The following is an 18552-nucleotide window of genomic DNA, read 5'->3' as shown; positions in this document are numbered from 1 at the left end:
CACTCTGCGCCTATCATTTTTTAGAATTAACTTGGAATTTGAAGATGCTTCTACCGGCGGGTCGCCCAAGTAACCACTGGGCGCAACCAAGAAGAGAATCAGCGCGTTGTGGTCGCTGTCAATTCTTTCAACTACCACAAAGTCAGAGACCCTGTTCCAGTCCGATGTCTGAACCAGAATATAGTCCAGATGAGACCCTTGCCCTGATTTGTTAAAGGTAGGTTTTGAAGGGATATCACTCTTGAATCGGCCATTACAGGCCCTCAGCGAATTGCTGAGAGTGAGTGCCGTGATTTGCGTTGCTAAAGGAGACCATGGCTTTGGTGGGGGGCCAATCAATTGTGGAATTCCCCACTGGTCATCTTCCTCCAGAAGTGCTCCCTCCATAGTCAGGGTAAGCGGCTCAAACTGGCAGTTAAAGTCTCCGCCCAACACGATCCTGGCACACAGAGGAATTCTGGGGAGAAATAGAGATAACTCATCCCATGTGGGTGAGGGGTTAGTTATGCCCGTCGGTCTGGAGTATACGTTTATCAGCGCGAGTTGGCTATGGTTTGGCCATTCCAATAACACGCACTGAACATCCCGAGAGTTAGTATGGAGGGCCCTAGCCCTACATCCCAAATGGGAAGCCACCCATATACCAAGACCCCCCGAGGGCCGTCCTTTCCCCTCCCATTTAGCTGGAATTGTGAAGGCTGCATACCCTGAGCGCCATGTATCCTTCCGTGCCCATGTCTCCTGGAACAGGCATATGTCCTGTTCATCAATGAAAGACCCCCACTCGGGGGAGTTTAACTTGCCCTGAAGGCCCGCCAAATTCCATGAAAGAATGGACAATCGGGAGGTACGCTCTCCGGGGTGAGTAGCAGGGGAATCAAATACAGAACCCTCAGTAGAGTGCGCCAGCTCGGCAAGGGAATTGGTGGATTGAAATTCCACACCAATCACTCCCACGCCAGTGTCGTTTGGTTGGGCCCCCATGTCCGGTTGAGACTGTGAACTTCAATCGCAGTCATCCATTCCTGAGAGCACATCAAACCTATTTGCTGACTCCAGGGGTGTGAAAGGTCTCAGGTGGTCCATTCTACCATTGAAGTTTCTATTGGGCCTGGAAGGCACCATGTTCCACCCGAAGGGGTCAGCAACGGGAAGGGGGTGAGGAGCTTGTATCGGATATCTGGTGTTAAAGGGTAATATGGGGGTAGTGTGATTGGGAGCCAGGCCACCAGAATAAGTAGAGGGGAACACTAGAGATCTGGGATAGAAATAGGTCAGCGGGCGAGGAACTATGGAATTGGGGCCGCTACCAAGGGGCCAATTTAGTATATAATTGACCGCTCTCGGGTCTCTAAAGTTTATAACAACCAGATCCCCCTCGTTGTCCTTAGCCCTATTGCCCAGCCAAGGAAGGCGCCTTACATGTACAATTTCTCCATTGATATTTTGTGTAAGTGGTCTAAATTGGCAGAGCCAGCGCATAATTTTATTTTTCAACTGATAGAACCCTTCCCTCTTATTGTCTGGTAATCTAGGGACCCCTGTCAATACAACCACATAGGGGAGGGCTTCAGGGGGTAGTTCTACTGGAGGTAATTTACGAGACGGTGATCTGGTATTTCTAATAGGACCCCGTGTAATCTCCTGTGTGTTCTCCCGTGTAATTCCTACGGAGGGTTTTCCAGTTCCCCTCTTAGGTGCACTAAATAGATTAGAGGTTAAGTTAGTGCCCTCCTTATCGGATGGAGCCCTCAGTTGCTTAGAGTGTGTTATATCATTGGGTTGGACCGGAGGTTTAGAGGGAATGGGAATGCCTGGTGTAACCAAGGCTGGGGGCAGAACAGCCCCTCTCACCAGTACCTTGGATAAGCCCACGTGCTTACTGAGCGCAGATTCAATGTCCCCAAGCCTATTCTCCACCCTCTTCAGCCTCTCTATGATAGGTAAGAAGAAAGACCTTATTAGGTGTTCCATATTATCCAGAGAGACAGCAAGAGGTGTATCCTTTAAAGCGGGGTCAACAGGGATATCAGGTTGGGCCATATTAGTCACTGCCTGAGGAGCTGATATCAGTGGTCGGGGAGGTGTAAGAATTGGCGAGTTGGATAATACGGCCATTGGGGCTAAAGTAGATGTAATAATAGCCCTTGAAGGTTTGCCGAAGTCAGTATGACTGATCTTTGGCTTTTGTGGGAATCCCCTTTCCGTCTTCTTTTGGCAGGTGGAGGGCCATGTACCTTAGCAGGCATTGACTTTTTCGATATATTTGGAGCTGATTTAGTTCGGACGATGGTCCGTGGTGTCTGGTCTGTCTCTATTAAAATCGGACTAGAAGGAGAAAAATCAGCTATAGGCAGAGCTATGGGGGGTAGCGGAGTTGGAGTACATTCGCGTAACAAGAGGTGGAAGCTCTCCAGAGATAGAGGATCTTCATTACTGCCGGTTAGGCCTACAATGGGCGGAGAAACATGGAGCGGGAGATCTGTAGAAGTCCTGTTCTTCATGCTTTCTACGGAGCGGCGACGTTCTGCTCGGCGCTCTGCTAGTAGCTTTTCCCTGCCTGGGTCAGTGGTGGCCCGTGTGAAATAGTTATCAAGAATCCCAACAATATTAATTGCCCCCGTTTTTTCCAAAGTTAATTTGTCAGGACTTAGCACCTTTGCGATGGGGAACACCAGGAGGTAATAGCCACAGAAGTGATGAAGGGGACTAAGCCCTGCCCGGCCTCAATCGGTCTCTGAGGGCCTCAGAGGGCCCGCCCTTTGCCCGGGCTTCGCCTCGCGCTTTGTCACGCGCGCGTCCCGCGTTCGCGTTAAGAAGAGGGATTAAATAAAGAGGAGGCGGGGCGGGAAGACGCTCCAGCTTCGGCAAGTGCCAGGCCGCTCTGGATGCTGGGCCTCGCAGTCCCGGCCCCGTCCTCACTCTCCGGCAGGTCCAGGTGACTGAGCAAAGAGAAATAAAAATGCCCCAGTTCAGCGCGATGTCAAGCGTCGTACCCTTCTGCGGCAATGTCTGATCCAGGGAGGGAAGTAAAACAGCAGAATCACCAATTCGTCCTCGGCTTGCGAGCGGCACCCGCGAAGCGGGTGGCTCGAGCCGTTTTCAGTTGGTGCAGGGGGGTGGGGCGGGAAGAGGCTCCAGCTGCGGCGAGTGCCAAGCCGCTCTGGATGCTGGGCCTCGCAGTCCCGGCCCCCGTCCTCACTCTCCGGCAGGTCCAGGTGACTGAGCAAAGCGAAATAAAAATGCCCCAGTTCAGCGCGATGTCAAGCGTTCCACCCTTCTGCGGCAATGTCTGATCCAGGGAGGGAAGTAAAACAGAGCAGAATCACCAATCAATCTTAGAATTATGCTCGGGGAGCCAGGGCAATCCCAGGATCAACTGAAATTGAGGAGCGTCAATGAGACTGAATTTCAAAACACTTACATGTTGGGCAGGTCGGTGTCAAATACAATTGGACAGGAGGAAAGATTGGTTCCGTCAACAACACGAACAGCCTCCGGCCTTTCCTTCTTGAGGAAACCAATCCCCAATGATTTGGCAAAGCCAATATCACAAAAATTGCCAGTTGCCCCAGAATCAATCATCACCGATATCTGATCTATCGCTGTCTTCCCAAATCTTATCAATCCAGAAAATATTAAATGAGGAGCAGAGGATTGTAACGTATTGACTAGATGTTGAGTTTCTCAAGTTGTCTTGTAATTCACATCCACCAGGGCAACTTCCTCCACTGGTGGAGCCTGTCTTTCACCCACGCATTATTCTTGGGTTTCTTAGGACATTCCTTTACAAAATGACCAGATGCTCTACAATACATGCAAAGCTTGCCTACTCGCCTTTTCTCTCTCTCTTCTTTAGGCAAGGGGCCTCGAATTGACCCAATTTGCATAGGTTCTTCTTCCAAAACTGCTTCCTTAGACCTGGTATTCTCTGACCTCATTCTATCAAATCTTGGGGGAAGACTTCTCACGTCTTTTCTCCGTTCCCCTCTTCTTTCAGACTGCCGCTGATCAATTTGTAAAACCAGCTCCTAGATTTCCGTAGGCCGTCGAGGAATTTGAGCTAACCCATCCTTCAATTCATCTCTCATTCCTCGATAGAAGATGGCCGCTCTCTTAGCTTCAGGCCAATTCGTTTCTACTATGAGCTTATTGAATTGGGCTAAATAAGCCACAAGTTTGCGATTACCTTGCTTCAAATCCAACAGCTCATTGTCGGTGGCTTGTGAAATGGATCGTCTGTCAAAAATTCATAACAATTCTCTTTTAAACGCAGCAAATTCAAAAAGAATATGATCATTGTTATTCACCAAAGGCATCGACCAGGAAGCAGCGTCTCCGCTCAGGTAGGACAATACGAAGGCCACCTTAGACTGATCTTCCTTAAAAATTATGGTTCTACATAGAAAGTGCTGCGAACATTGAGTCAGGAAAATCTGCGCCTTATTTGGATCCCCGCTAAACCTCTCACGAGCTGCTAGAGGAATGGCAGGGGAAATGGCATGAATGACTTGCGTAGTCAACTCAGCCGCTTATGGGGCTGGTGGAAAAGATGGGGACTTAGGGCCCGATGTAGGTCGGTCGGTAACGGCCGAAAATCGGTATTTTCGGCCGTTACCGATCGGTAAATAGGTGATTGGCATGTAGGGGGCTTTATTTTACCGAATCGGTAAAATTACCGATTCGGTAATTTTACCGATTCGGTAAACTAAAAAATCGGTAAATTTACCGAATCTGAGCCACCCATATGTAGGTGGGACTCTTCAGAGTCCCAGGAGCCTTACCGAATCGGTATTTTACCATCAAATCCAATTTGATGGTAAAATACCGATTCCGGTGTGCATGCACATGTGTGCATGCACACCTATGCCATGTGACAGGCAGACCTGCCCTTAGGGCATGTATGCCTGCCACATGGCACCCGAGCCTGTTTTGGGGGTGCCAGAGGGTGTCAAAGTGACACCCCCTGCACCCTTGTGAAAATCGGTATTTACCGATTCAGTAAATACCGAATCGGTAATGCCCATGCATTCCTATGGGCTTCTAAGCCCATAGGAATGCATGGGCATTACCGATTCGGTATTTACCGAATCGGTAAATACCGAAATCATCCGATTCGGTATTCCAGCACATCTGGAATACCTACATGTCGACCCCATAGATTTACCGATTTTTAATTACCGAATCGGTAAAATTCGGTAATTTAAAATCGGTAAATCTATTTCACCTACATCTGGCCCTTAGTTTCTTTAATATTGGAGTTGGAACTCTCGGACAACTCATCAAATCTTTGTCGTAGAATCTGATCTTCTTGATTTGACTTCCTAACCTCCTCCCTAAGGGACTTATTCTCTTCCATGGTATCACTCAACTGCCTTTAGATACTATCTAACACGGACGCTAAGGCTTTTACGTCAATTCCATCAGCCATCCTGCTCAGGCGGAAAATTCAGTGTAAGGGCACTTCAATCTGTCAAGTACCTGAATGCTGAACTGTAACGAGCCGCAGGAGCAGATGACTATTCACCATCCCCAACTCCGCTGCCAAGAATCCAAGGCTCCTGAGCAGCAAAGAGGGGGAAAAGGGAAGTGGAATGAAAAGAGAGACTGCACTGCTTTACTCTCAGGCGCTGGTCCTAATGATGATCTCGGGCCAGGTCCTGAGTAGATATTCTGTTGATACATGTAACCATTAAATACTGTAAGAATAGGCTTTCCTGTTTTCAGTTTCTATTTTTGGTAAATTCTGGTGGGGTTTTTTCAGTGTTTTCAATATCTTAAAAAACAGTTGTTATCAGTGGTTACACATTTTCGTGCCACTAAAAACAACAGAAAAAGTGTTTTTCCGGTGTTTATAGAGTGTTTTGCTTTTATTATTGCTTGCTTTCTGCACTGAAAGAACATGGTATATAAACAGTGTACAGATAGTGTATATGAGGTCAAAATAGATTTTTGCAAATTAATCTTATTGTAGTACACCATACAATACTTCTTCAGTGAGTCTTTGGGTCATGTGCGCTCGCTCTTTCCTTCCCATGTAAACTTCTGTGAAAAGGCCCTCTCAGCATTCACAGCCCCTTGGGATGAGAACTCAGCTAAGGGACACAGTTGGGATGACTCTTTCTTTGATTCCACATAAAGCACAAAATGATAAATATTTGCGTTTTAGTTCCTGTGCATAAGAAAACAGTGCACCAGAATGGACTAAAGAGTCAATAGCATCCCTTATTAATGCTGAAGATTATAAAGATGCTTTCAGCATACCACCTAACAAGTGGCAAGGATCTCCTACAGGGAATCACTTCAGCTCGGGTATCAATTTGACAGGTCATCACACAACTTTTTTATATACATAGCTGAATCACTGCAAATACAAACAATATCACTCCAATCTTTGTTGAACTTGGAAAGAACCTTTTTTTGAAGAGCATTACAAGTGACACTGCGTTCCATGTTTTCCAAAAGTCTGGTGTCATGTTTTCACCTCTATCCCAGATGCTTGGTGATATATATACTTGTCACCAATGTTCCCTCTAATTTTTCTTTCTTATGTGCGGCAATAGAATGTTGGTGTGCACTCTTTTATTGCCTGTGTGCGCAACTGAGTGATAAGATGTGCAACAAGGCAAGTCGATCCGCTACCACTTATAGGTAAATAACAAGCATTGGCACTGTCAATAAGCCTTGCTTTTAATTTAAAGTGACTTTTTGGTCACTGATTGGTTTAAACAGTGAATAAGTCATCACACATGCACCCTGTCAATTATCCTTGCACTTATGCATCCATAAATCACTTATTCATTCTTGCATTCACCAACTTACACAACCATAATACAGCACATACACAAGTTGAGCCACATTTGCAAGATAAATTGAAAGAATAAAAGTAGAAAAAATACAACATGCTATCTGCTAAAAATGGCAGACATATGTGTCCAAGAATAAAGTTAAACAAAGCAGCTAATTTCTTGCCCTCTGTTTGTGCCTTCTCCGCTTATTTCTTGCCCTCTTTTTGCCTTTTCTTTTAATTTCTTGCCCTCGGTTGGTGCCTTCTCTGCTCATTTCTCACCCTCTGTTTGCCTTTTCTGCTTACTTCTTGCTCTCTGTTTTGCTTTTTTCTGCTCGTCTCTTGCCCGCTTCCTGCCGTTTTCCTCCTCCTGCTGCCCAGTGCCCCTCCTTCCCCCCAGGACACCTTCCCTGGTGAAGTTCAGAAACAAACTCTAAACTTGGCTTTTTGATTGAGGCCTTGCATCCCAGCACCCAGGTATCCTTTGGGGTGACAGCGCTGCACACTAGAAATGCTGAGTGATTGATTGATTCAAATAAAGATACTTTACAAAAGCGTATCTGACACAGCATGTAATGCCATTGCTATCTGTTACATGAGAGAGATTTAGCAATACTAATGTTTTGGATCGATATATTTACTGGTACAGTGGATAAATATCTTGTTTTAGTTTCTGAATGTCATCGATTTCGGTTAGAGGGAACCATGTTTGTTAGTGATAACTACGGATATCCCAAATCTGTGAAGCTGATTTTTTAGTGAACATCTCTTAATGTACAAAAGAGATTGTTTACAGCTCAGGCTCTCTTTACAGGGATGTAAAATGCCCTCGTACTACAAAGGAACAGATCAGAACAATTCACAAAACGTTTGCATCATTAATCAGCTTCTGATTCATGGGACCCCTCAAAGCACGGATAAGTATCATCACTATTCGTAAGGTGGGAGATTCCCCTTTCGTGCCTCCTCCTCCTTCTAAGTTGAAATGTGTCCCACAGTGCGTAATACGAAAGGTAAACACATATGTTTCTTTGGGACGTTAAACCTTGCAGTCTCAATCCCTGGTACTTTCCAAATTGCCCATTTGTGACCTGATTAACGGCAGTTTAATTATATGTTATACCCCCTTTACTTCACTTTAAAAGCTTGAAAGATTTCTTCTATACATTCAGCAAAAATGGTCTCAATTTTATTTATAATGACATTTTCAGTGTCACTCATAGTCATTGAAATGCACTCATAATTACTCTAGAATCACAAAGATGTCACACATGGCAATCTGAAACCCTGGCAGCTATGTGGAGGAGCCAGAGGTCCGTGGACTTTGCAAACGGGACAAGGGCTGCAGAAAAAGCTCTGGGAATTGTCTCCTGCTGTTTAATGACAGCGTTGCAGGCATTTAAACGTCCCCATTAGCGTTTCTAAAGACGAAAAACACGTCTTTAGAAATGCATTTGGAAGCGGAGCAGCATCACCAGGAGCCGCACTTCAGAGGCTCCAGTAAAGTATTTACTGAATGCGTGGGATCCTTTGTAGTGCGCGCAGATAGTAGGTGTCTGCGCGGAGGGAAACCTAGGTGTGCGCTGCCGCTCAGGCGCGCAGGTTAGAGGGAACCATGCTTGTCACTAAACCTTGCATTGAATGTTTAAAGCCTGAGGTGTTGGTAATTCACCTACTATCAATACTGACCCACTAGAAACTATGGTCTGATGTATTAAGGGTTTTTACCCATTCTCTCTGGGTAAATGTGATGACACATATTAGGAAAGATTTTTATGAAACAAGCCATTTTACCTATCAGTGAAAGAATCAAATACAGCTAAAATATCAAATATGAGTTTGATATTTCCTGATTCTCTTCAGTTTATAAAATAATTAAACTACACCTAAAATATAAAACTAAACCCTGCATCTTTAGACCAAAGGTCACAAACTGGAAAAAGTAAAAGGAAGGAGAAACAATATTTTAGTGGCATCCCTAAAGAACAAAACTCAAGCAGAATAATGTTAGCCAGTCTTTCTTACTGCTAGCTTGTATAACAAAGTTAAATTGTATTGACCTCTTCAGGAAGAAAAAAATGACTCTTTCACTCTCTTTTTCCTGTCTTTGATTGGCATTTATTTTGTGGTTGTGCAGGTGTTTTTTCAGTGTTTATATGTTTTCACCGGTGAGGGCTATTTTTCTTTCAGTGGGGTTTTATCAGTTATTATAGGTTTAAACCTAAAACCCCACAGCCTATGTAAGAACTATAAACACTTTCTCTATTGTACTCAACCAATGATCTTTCACCTAAATACCTGTCTGCCTGCAGTGGTTTGCTGCTCTCTAGTATTCTCAGGAAGAGGCGGATACTCTACTCCTTCCTAAGTGATGCTACTCTGGATACTCCAACAATACAAAACATAGTTATAACTGTTTCTAATGCTGAATACTGTTATTACTACTCATCACAATCCCTCATACCTGTATGCCAGTTTAATAGTGAGAATATATTTATCTCTCTTCTTTCTTGTAAGGGAAATTTAGTAACTTATTCTCTTCTTTCTTTTGCAGGAATTGCTGTTTCTACTCTTTTGGTTGGTAAGTATAATTATATGCACATATATATATTTATATATATATATTACAATAATCGCATTTACTTGCATGTATTGTCTCTTACATTTGCTTCTTGTATCTACTAAACCTTCTAATTGCGACAGTTCCAAATGAGGATTAGTATCTCCTGCTGATGTGTCAATTGTTGTTATTAAGTCTATCTCTGTGTCTCGAGTGCAATGGTATTCTTAAGCTCAAAAATGCGTCAGAGTATCAGGAGGAAGACCTTCAAATGAGGGGACTTGAATTAAATTACAAGGCTTACTTGTTGTTCTGCTGGAGTCCCCGTTACCTCTCTCATGGAAGAACAGCTTGCCGAACTCTTCTTCAAATGCCTGGAATGCTGTATGTGAATGCGCGAAAACTCCTGCTCACCCAAAGTCTTCTAGGAAAGTACCGCTCATACTTCTTAGAATTGAGCCCAAAAACTCGAGCTTACACGTAGAAAGAAACTCGCTAAATAAGATTTTTGGTTCTGAAATCTCTTGTCACTAATCAGGAACTTGACAGGAATCTCTCGAAGCTGCAGCGGAAAATACTGCCTGCCTCCTTGAGAAAATAAGTTGAAGTGCGCAGCAAAATTAACTTGCGAGCGCGAAGACAGCTGAGGAGCGATTCTTGCAGAAACACTAGACCGCTCACCGCTACAAAAACTGCGGCAGCCATCTTGGAATTTCCGCGAGGCGAAATCAGAGAATAACTTTAGCCACAAAGCGGCCTGACTCACCGGAATTGATCTCCTAATTTTGGTGTACAGGCAACAGGGATTGTTGGAGCAAACAGCTTGCTTCTTGGCTCCAAACCATTGATTCATGACAACGGGCTGCTGGGGGGTGGGGGGCTTGCTGCATTCAGAACTGGTTGACTGTCTTGACCCAACCACGCCCCCATGCTCTATTTAAGTCTTTGGCCCCCTGCAGAGTAGGACTGGGTTGAACATTTTTGCCAGAGCTGCCTTTGGTATCCAGTTCTGGTCCCGCTAGACTTAAAAAAAACAGACTCACCTTGCACCTACCCACCCCACCAATACTGTAATCAACAGAAGGAAACAACTCCCAAAAATTGATTCCCACAAACTACCACAATTTATGGGAGGGAGATTGAGATGCGTCTACCGATGCCCTCAGGGAAGGCAAAAGAGTAAACGTTCCCTTCAAGTCTGCCTGACAGACCAAAGGGCCAATCAGTGATCAACCTGGCCTTCACAGTCTTGGACCGAACCACGTGCACCAAAAGCCGAGGGTAAGAACGTAGTTGCAGTTACTCAGGGCTTTAAGTGGTATAAAAAAACTGGGGGCTTCTCTCATAAGTGGCGTGGCCTCTTTAATGAAGGGCCTGGCCTTAAACACTTAAGCTAAAAATCTTCACTTAGTATGGTGGGCTGCCCTGAATGGTATCTTGCTGCTTCTGTCCATTCATCCAGATATATAACACAAGTAACATTACACCTACAGCAAAGAGAAGTGTGGCTCAATGGTTAGAGCGGCAGAGCCTGATGCAAAGGTCTGGCCTGGGACCAGGGTTCAATTCCCGCCTTGGCGGGTCTTGGGCTCAATTTCCTCGGACCTGATAATTCTTGCCTCGTGCCTATTCTAATCATGGGTCCCACTCTGAAACTCTGGGCAATAGCTTGCTTAATCTCCACAACGGCACTAACAGCGCTAGGATGCCTGGCTTCACCTTGGGAGTGCCCAGGAGTGGGCACTTCACAGGGAAAAGCCAGGAAGGGTTCCACAGCGGTATGCATACAAGCGCCGGAGAAACGCCATCTGGGGTGATTCGGGCGCTATACAAGTACTACGACATTTACGACATTTACATTACAGTGTTGACTGGACAAAATTCTGTTGCTTATTGCTTTTTTGTGTGCTAAATGTGTGCTAATGAGGTGAAACCTTGTCTCAGACAGTATTAACATGTAAAAGTGAGAAAATAATGAATTGATACTGTCATGAAATATGCCATACTATGTTGCGTAATTTTTGTTTATCTTGCCACATCATTTAGTCAACCTGCTCTACGATGTGATCCTCTCCTGTCCCATAATTCAAATGGCCCTGATCAGTGATGACAACCCTGAGGGTTAAAGTACCAGCATATTGTTGTCAGAGTACCCCTTGTCTTGAATATTGTTTACAAATTATTTCCCCATTGGTCTAAATTAAAAATGTACACCAAACTGGACGATACTTTTGTAAACTATATTAAGGACATTTATGACTGAAGATATTTCTGTATAAAACAAGTTTGACTGGCAACCCATCTTAGGTGACCAGAGAGGAATGGGTGGCCTTCATTATACAACTGGTTGCATTTGAAGTTTACACAAGACTTTTAACTTGGACACATGCTTACCATGTCACTATCAAGTTAGACATGGTGTTATAGTGCTATAAAACATGGGCTTCAGCAATCACTGTATAAACACCTGCCTCACTTACTTTATAAACGGCAACTTGTGATGTACCTAGTCGCCGATTATAACGGAAAGAGTTCAAAACTAAACAGTAATAAGTTATTTAATTCGCGTTCTGACCTATCAATGCCTGCTGTCAGAGCCAGCAGCTGAGGTGAAAGGCAGACCAGATCACAGAGCATAATTAAAGCAGCTGTTTAAGACAAATAAAATGTTCCTTTGCTTTTCTTTCTTCTGCTCTATTGTTCTAGCTTACAATGATGAGCAGAAAGAACATGTTTAATCGTTGCCCTCCTTGGATAATTATAGAAAATGTTGAATCTTTCGACATGTTTCCACATGTTCCGAGCTACTGCAGATTACAAAAAAAAGGCTTGTATGGAACTGTTTCTAATATCTTTATGCAACAAATATCTAACAGGTTTTTGATGTGTTTAATTATGTTCTAGAAAATCTATTTTTATTCTTCGTGTTTGCAAACATGGTCTCTCTTTCATATTAAAGAGCTGCACACCAAGGTTGTAAGTGGTTTGTGGAAAAGGTGATGGTGTGTCCATGTATTATATGTGATAAAGTACCCATTGCCATACAATATAAGGATATTGAAAGTCACCTCAAAGTTCTATAACCTTATGAAGGAACTCTGCCTTCTGCCTCCGGCCTCGTTCCTCTATATGTTTATTGAACTCCTTGGTGACTTGCAACATCCTTACAATGTACGGCGGGGGTACTTTATTCCTTATATAAGCTCAGCAGTTAGTTATCCTGACGCAGGTAAGTTTGACAGCAAGTAAAAAAAGGGACTGTGAGCGAAAGCATCCTGATCTTATTTACATTGTGATTTCAGAAAGTCTCTACAGGCAGCAGGATTGCTCAGTGAACTGAACGTTCGCCTTTTGCAAATGCAGTGTTCTATAAATCAAAATTTCGGAAATCCGAGCTTGGAAGACTCAGACTTCCATCCTTCCGAGAGAGGTCGAGTAAATACCATGAATTGGTAATAATATCTGTTCCAGCTCTTAGAAAAGGCAGACGTGCAGTATTTAGCGCCATGGATGCAATCTATCAGAATGCTTAGAAAGACAACTATGGAAGCATTTATTGCAACATTAAATTTGGGCTGAGAATCTATCTGGGATTTTCGTCAGTGAGAGTCAATGCATGATACTACTGGATATGTTGATTACCACCGAAAGGGGTGATCAAAAGAAAGAGTCTGTAAGGGGGGAGCAGCTGGGAAAAGACGATGCTGACTATCTGTAATGATAAAAAAAGGAAAGTTCTTTCCCTTCTAGACACTGAGAAAATGCGCTCCACTCATCTTACCGCAAACAACTGATGGGGCTGTGAGCGACAGAGAGAGAATATAATGCACATGTGTTCCATTGCTTAAAATGCCTAAATCTGACTTGCCATGTGTGTGTATATATCTTATACAAAGTCAATATTAAACACTTAAACAAACAAGGCTGCTTTGCAGTGAAAGGTTGTTGGATAAATGAATGTGTGTGACACGGTGCAGTGTCCTTTATGTGCTCTGCCTGCCAGCACATTCAACAGCTGTGGTGGTGAGGCCCAAAGAGTTCTGGGAAAAATAGATCTGGGGCACGTGCCCCATCTGGCCCTCCTCTAGAGACATCACTGCATCGTAGAGTTTGCACGCACTCGGACTCAGCGTTTTGTAGTTTATATTGCCCCAGTATTGGAACTTTCATAGATTTCCATGCTTTGTATCATTCCCCCTTCGTCGGAATGGGAGGCTCGGTAAATGAAAAATACCATAGCAGTAAGTACAAAAGAGAAAACCAGGCTTAGGCCTCATCTTATTTTGTAGCTTATCCACCTCTTTTCGTAAAAGAGACCAAAAATTCTGCAACAGCCAATCAGAACAGCCTCACCCCATAGAACACTCCTGAGAGAGCTTCAGAGCCTCAGATTTTCTACCGCACGTTGTGCTAGGAAGTCTCCACTGAGCTCTGCTCAGATTTCTCTTCAGATTGGATTCTTTTCCATTTCTTCAACTTTAATATGTCTGACAAGGAGAAGAAGGCGTTATTTAGAGCTTGTGCTACTTGTTCTAAGAAGAGGCTGTTTGTGGAGGACAAGCATGAGGACTGTATCTACTGCTTGTACCCGGACCACAAGGCCACAGATTGTAAAATCTGCAGAACATTCTCTACAAAGACCTTGAGAGACAGGGAAGGCCGCTTGTTGACTTGGCTCCAGAAAATGAAGTCACGTAAGGAGGTTTTGTCATCTGACAGTGAGGATTCTTCCTCAGCTGTGTCCTCCAGAAAATCCAAGAAGAGGGGTAGGTCATCCCCTTCAACATCTACTGAGCCCCCTGTGAAAACCTTACAAAAGACCTCTGATAGGTCTGAAAGGGCTAGTCCCATAACATCTCCTCACCGAGGTGAAAAGGAAAGGCTGGGACAGACTGAGGAGACACAGACAGCTAAGAAGGTGAAGAAACGTTTATCTGTTACTTCTCCATCATCTGAAAAGGAGAATGGAGGTAAAAAGCCTTCTACTGTCCCTCAGGACGGAAGATCTGACAAGAAACCACGTCCTTTGACGACGAAAACAGCTGGTATGTCGATGACTACTTCCAGACAGGACTTAAGTTCAGGTACAGCTTTGTCGATGGGCCCGTCGACGGCGGTTTCGTCATCGGCGGCGGCATTGATATCTTCGTCGACGTTTAAGGTACCTGTTTCCTGCTCGATGGTGTTTACTTCTTTGACGTCGACGATAATGACGATGAAGATAGTGTCGACGGCAGCGACGACGACGAGGACAACGTCGACGACGTCAACGACTGCAGCCAGGATGTTTCTGACGACGAGCTCGTCGACTACTCTGTCGACGATCAACCCACCGTCGTCAAAATCCATCTCTACGTCGATGGTCCCGTCGACTGTTCCATCGGCGACGATTTCGCCAACGTTTCCGTTGACGACGTCGTCGACGATTCAAAAGGTCCGCATATCTATAAGAAGGCATCAAATTACCCCAGAGATGACATCTCCTCGGCGTGTAACACCTTTGCCTCCCACTTTGCTTCTTGATGAGGAGTCTGATGACGATGAGGATGGTCCTTATGGAGATGCTTATAGCCCATCCGAACTACAAGTAAAATTTCAGGATTCTGATTCTGATTAGTGCTATACAAACGCTCCTCCTTGGGGGTCATCCAGTTGGTAACTACCCCATCGCATGATGATATTAGCACAGAACGAACAAGTGACATGGGTTTCCCCCCTCAGTTACAAGACCTATCTAAACGACCAGTGAGATCTGGGGAAAACGATGTCACAGATCTCAGTTTGGAATTACTAACCGAATCCTCCCCTGAGACACAACCATTAGTTACATCTAGCAACCCTACCAGCAAAAAGAATATTGTAACAAAACCTCAAGGATTAGGTACTTCTACAAAAAGAAAGCGGGGCGGAAATAAGCAAAAGGGGAGTCGATCGAAAACTTCTAAAGATGTCATGAGCCCCATTAATCTTGAAGGCCCGGCTGAAAGTAAAACTGTTCATGAATTCCCGACTATGCCCTCTCACCAAGATCTAATGAGAGACATAGAACAACTGATCAAATCTCTATTATTGCCTCTTGTTGAGAGGGTAAAGAGAATGGCGGAGCAACTCGGGTCTATTCAAGATACTAAGTCTGCTAATACAAGTTTACTTAAAGAATTGTCAGCAAACAGGCACCCCCCGACTCCCTCCGTCCAGGTGACAGCTCCAAAACCAGCTAATCAGGCAAATAGTGCAAAGTTGCTACCCCCCCAATCAAGATAATATTATGGCCACGCAGATTCCAAATACAATTCCTGAATCTAATAAGCCTAGAGAAGCAAGAGGCAGTAGGCAAGCAACAAATTTAGATAAGGAATATTTTAATATTGAGAGGAGCCCCCACATGGACACAAAGCACAAAGGTCCTGCTCAGCACATAGATCTCCCACCAGAGTCAGAACCTTACGTCGTCGTACTTACTGGGGTACCAGAATTGCTAAAGGGGAAATTTGAGAGCCATCAAACTCTTAAGAACAAGGTTATGCATTGGTTGAGAGTGAATAGGCCATTACCCCTAAACATAGATGGCGAAATTTTACATGTCAGAAGGTTAGGCTGGGTGGGCCGAAGACCAAAGTATGTGCCTGGGGATACTGCATTATAAATGTTAAGGATTATAGGACGACTAACCATATTAGAGATTGGTACACTGAGGACTATCAGGGAGGTATAACCACCCGAGATCTCAGCTTTTTCTATCCAAAGGCCCTAGTAGGAAATTCCATACGACCAGAACACTCAAATACTCAGAGCATGGCGGCCCCTATGTTTATCATTGCCACTTTTAACCGCTTCTCTTCACTTTGTGGAATGGAGGGAGTTGATTGACCTTTAAATGGGACTGATGAGACCATGAGGGAGCATGAGATATCCATAAACTTAGCTGAGGATATAACAAATAAAGATAAACCTGTATGTGGCCAAGTACAGGAACAGGGAATAACCTGTACAACAGAACCTAGTACGTGTATCCCTAATGGTCAAGGGTTACAGGAATGTAACCCTTTTGTAGAAATGGATAGATTCGCCAGAGTACATATACCCTATAATAAGGTTGGAAGTAAAAATAATCCAGACCTGAGAATCCTGAGCTGGAATGTTGCTGGCTTAGAATCTAGATTAGGCAATACCGACTGGCTGCGTATAATAACCTCTCAGGATATAGTCATGTTACAGGAAACATGGGCAACACATGATCTATATATTGAAGGTTTCCATTGTTTTAACTTAGTGACGCCCAAGCCCAATTTTGGCAGTTGGAGGGCTATTCATTGGCATCAGTGTAATGCTAGGTGGAAGTATTAAAATAGTACATACAAGCAACCTTAATTTCCAAGCAATAGAGTTTAAAAGTCGAGTACCTTTTTATTAAATACTTTTTTATAACAATGACTTTCACTCTATACCAAATAAGAATTATATCAGGCTTTTTAAATTTATTTCCAAATTAGAGAAAGTCGGGGATGATTGTTTGGGGATTGTTCTGGGCGGGGATTTTAATGCCAAATTATCCTTGGATCCAGAAGGAACAGGATTACGGCACACTGACCAAGCGGAACGGAGGGGAGTGCAACTAGAATCTCTACTTAAGGAACATATTTTGTACAATATAATGGACTTAGGTCAAACCCCCGATAATCAGCTAGTACCGACGTTCAGAGGAAGGGATAGCGCCTTTACTATTGATTTTATTTGTATAACTCCGAGGCTTGCAGACTGCCTACTGGGTAAAGAAGTCCTTGAAACCGATTTCGGGGATCACAACCCGCTTACATTGGTACTAAGACTAGCACATCGCCCCGTGTATAGTAGCGCTCTAGGGGCGAGGGATCGAGCCCCCACTACAGATAAACTAAGATTAAAATGGAGGGTGGTAGATAGTTGGGCAATAAATAAGACTTTATTAGAAAAACACCCTCTTTTAATTGCCTCATGTCTGTCGAATAGAGCACCCTGCACTAGTATAATTGCAGATTTTATTATACTCTGTTCGGAGATTAGATCTCTATTATCAGTGCCAGTCTGTCAAGGGCGAAAAGACCCAAGATGGTTTGACCATAACTGTTCAAAGGCAAATAGAAGCTTGCGCATGGCACTATCTTCTAAACCAAGAGTTAATGTTTATATAAGAGTAGCCAGGAAAGCTTATAAAATTGCTATATCTGAGCGGAAGTGGACCCTTCTGAGTGAACGCTGGGGAGCTCTTGTGGTAATAGCTGGAAGGTCGATTGGGAAACCTTTTTGGTCTGCAGTTAGAGAGCTACGTAATATGGGTCAGCATTTAACACCTATTAGCTGCAATATTACTAGCAAATCATGGGAGGACCACTTTTCTAAAATTTACGGCTCACCACCACATACCCCAGATCAGTATGTGCAGGGCTACTCTGGAAACTTACAAGTGACATTAATAGAAGTAGAGGAGGCTATCGCACAGAGCCTTGGTAATAAGGCCCCCGGACCTGATGGGTTGCCCATAGAGATTATAAAATGGAAACCGGATCTTTGGGCTCCAGTTTTATTGAATGTTTTTAACAGTCTCCCAGAAGCTCCTGTGCCTGATTCATGGGCAACAAGTGTAATTGTCCCAATATATAACAAGCATTTTCAATGCAATAGGTCTCGCATTCGGAACGTTTGAGCTATTGGTATTGTAAATGACAATTTTTTTTATTTATGTTTTGTTTTTGAAAATAGCGAAATTATTAGCTTTGTCATTTACCATGCCAATAGTTATAACTTTCGCAAAATGTGACACCTATAGCATTTGTAATGCAATATGTGTTGTATGTACAAGACTTTCATGTATTGATATTACAAATAACAATGGTTTTTATTTTTTTTAATAATTAATAGTTAAATAAAAGTTATTGTAATTCAATTCCATTCAATAATGTTTAGCAATGTGTTGACTTTTGGTGATCTCACATATGTTCACCCACGTGACTTTGCTTCAATGGGAATCTCGAGCGGCATTCGAAACTTTGAGCACATTTCGGAAGTGTTTAAACGACGTATACAGGAGCCCATTAATTACTTCTTACTTTATCGTCACCCCGCGCGCAGTGGGTACTTCCGGGCAGTTTACACACCCCATATGGCGACTTCTGTCCACACATCAGTTACTCTCTTCATGACACGCCCAACATCTGCCCTCCCGTCA

General features: G+C 43.8%; 1 protein-coding gene across 10 annotated transcripts in view; it reads left to right on the top strand.

Moving 5' to 3' along the window:
• Positions 1–18552, top strand: part of LOC144818585 (uncharacterized) — a 285727-nt gene that overhangs the window by 218597 nt on the left and 48578 nt on the right. For 9 of the 10 annotated variants that reach the window (XM_078676128.1, XM_078676129.1, XM_078676130.1 and 6 more), the window contains one exon: positions 9342–9368. The exons of the other annotated variant lie outside the window; for it this stretch is intronic. In XM_078676128.1, the coding sequence (XP_078532254.1) occupies positions 9342–9368 (27 nt within the window). The remainder of the gene's footprint in view (positions 1–9341; positions 9369–18552) is intronic. 10 annotated transcript variants of the gene reach the window in all.

Source organism: Lissotriton helveticus, chromosome 2_1 (assembly GCF_964261635.1).
Source record: "Lissotriton helveticus chromosome 2_1, aLisHel1.1, whole genome shotgun sequence".
NCBI lineage: Eukaryota > Metazoa > Chordata > Amphibia > Caudata > Salamandridae > Lissotriton > Lissotriton helveticus.
This window is presented reverse-complemented; position numbering and strand designations above follow the sequence as displayed.